Genomic DNA, 1,018 nt, shown 5'->3' with positions numbered 1-1,018 from the left:
TCCGTTCCTCGTGGGCCTTGTCAAACAAATTTTCTATGAATCGAGAGTTGTTCTAAAAGTGTCTGCAGGACCTTGTTTGAGGAAGCCTGGCTCTGTCTTATGACACGAACACCATTTTTATTATTAATATCACAAAGGGAGGTGTATGTCAGACGGAGTTGTCTGTAAGAAGCACGTCACGAACATTGATTCCTCACATTAGGCCTGTTTGCTTATTGAAGTGTTTTGAATGAACTGGAGTGCAATGATGTAGGGAAGGGAGTGGAGAGGAAAGAAACAAGTTGTAATTTCGCTATTACTCAAGCATGTCGACCGAGATGTAGCAGGAGCGCCCACAACTGAGTTGACTGTGAACGACGCTCAAGTCATCGAATCGATCAGATGTGGCCTATCGACCCGATGCGGTCGCACCCACGAGTAGCGGTTGAAGTAACTATCTGACCAATGGCTGATCACACACTGTAGAAATGAGCTCTGGTTTCTGAGGCTTCATGGTGCGTGCTGATTATGCTTACAGGCTTAAATTAACTCTGTCATTACATAGGCGTCGAAGGAAAACAGGTGGAATTTAGATAATCTTTGCGAACCCACTTTTATTGTTGACATGTGCAGCTCTGCCAAAACCCCTCCCTCCATTTTTTCTCCTGAAGTTTACTACCAGGTAGAGATTATGTTAACTAGCTTAGGTGCCCAACCGGTTCAAGTGCTTTTTATCGGTAAATATTCTACGGGTTCTAGCATGTTTGTCAGGCGCGACAAGGGCCACGGGATGGCCAACCTTTGAGTATTTCATGACTACCTTTAACATCGCACGGGCTCCATGTTGATTATGGGTTTACCAAAGTAAAGGCAAAATTCGAGTTGATTTGCCCAGTCTCAAAGTGCCCCTTTAGGCACCATCTCTTCACTACCATTCTTGAGTGAAGTCAGTTTTAGCGTTCGCATCAAATAGCGATTTTGCTGATAAATTGTCGCATCAACGGTGACCCATTCAGAGCACTCATCAATTATTTGCATA

At 44.2% G+C, this 1,018-nt stretch overlaps 1 protein-coding gene across 1 annotated transcript; it reads right to left on the bottom strand. All coding sequences in view use genetic code 11, as the record gives it.

The window, feature by feature from the left end:
• Window positions 1–295: 295 nt before the first annotated feature.
• On the bottom strand, window positions 296–493 carry EGR_10773 (hypothetical protein; the record flags this gene model as incomplete). The annotated part of the gene is made up of 2 exons (XM_024500022.1): window positions 296–388; window positions 461–493. 2 exons carry the CDS (start codon window positions 491–493, stop codon window positions 296–298), a joined length of 126 nt encoding a protein of 41 aa, XP_024345559.1.
• Between the last annotated feature and the right edge of the window lie 525 nt (window positions 494–1,018).

Source organism: Echinococcus granulosus (assembly GCF_000524195.1).
Source record: "Echinococcus granulosus chromosome Unknown EG_S00267, whole genome shotgun sequence".
Taxonomy (NCBI): domain Eukaryota; kingdom Metazoa; phylum Platyhelminthes; class Cestoda; order Cyclophyllidea; family Taeniidae; genus Echinococcus; species Echinococcus granulosus.
Note: the sequence above shows the minus strand (reverse complement) of the source record. Positions and strands in the feature narration are given on the sequence as shown.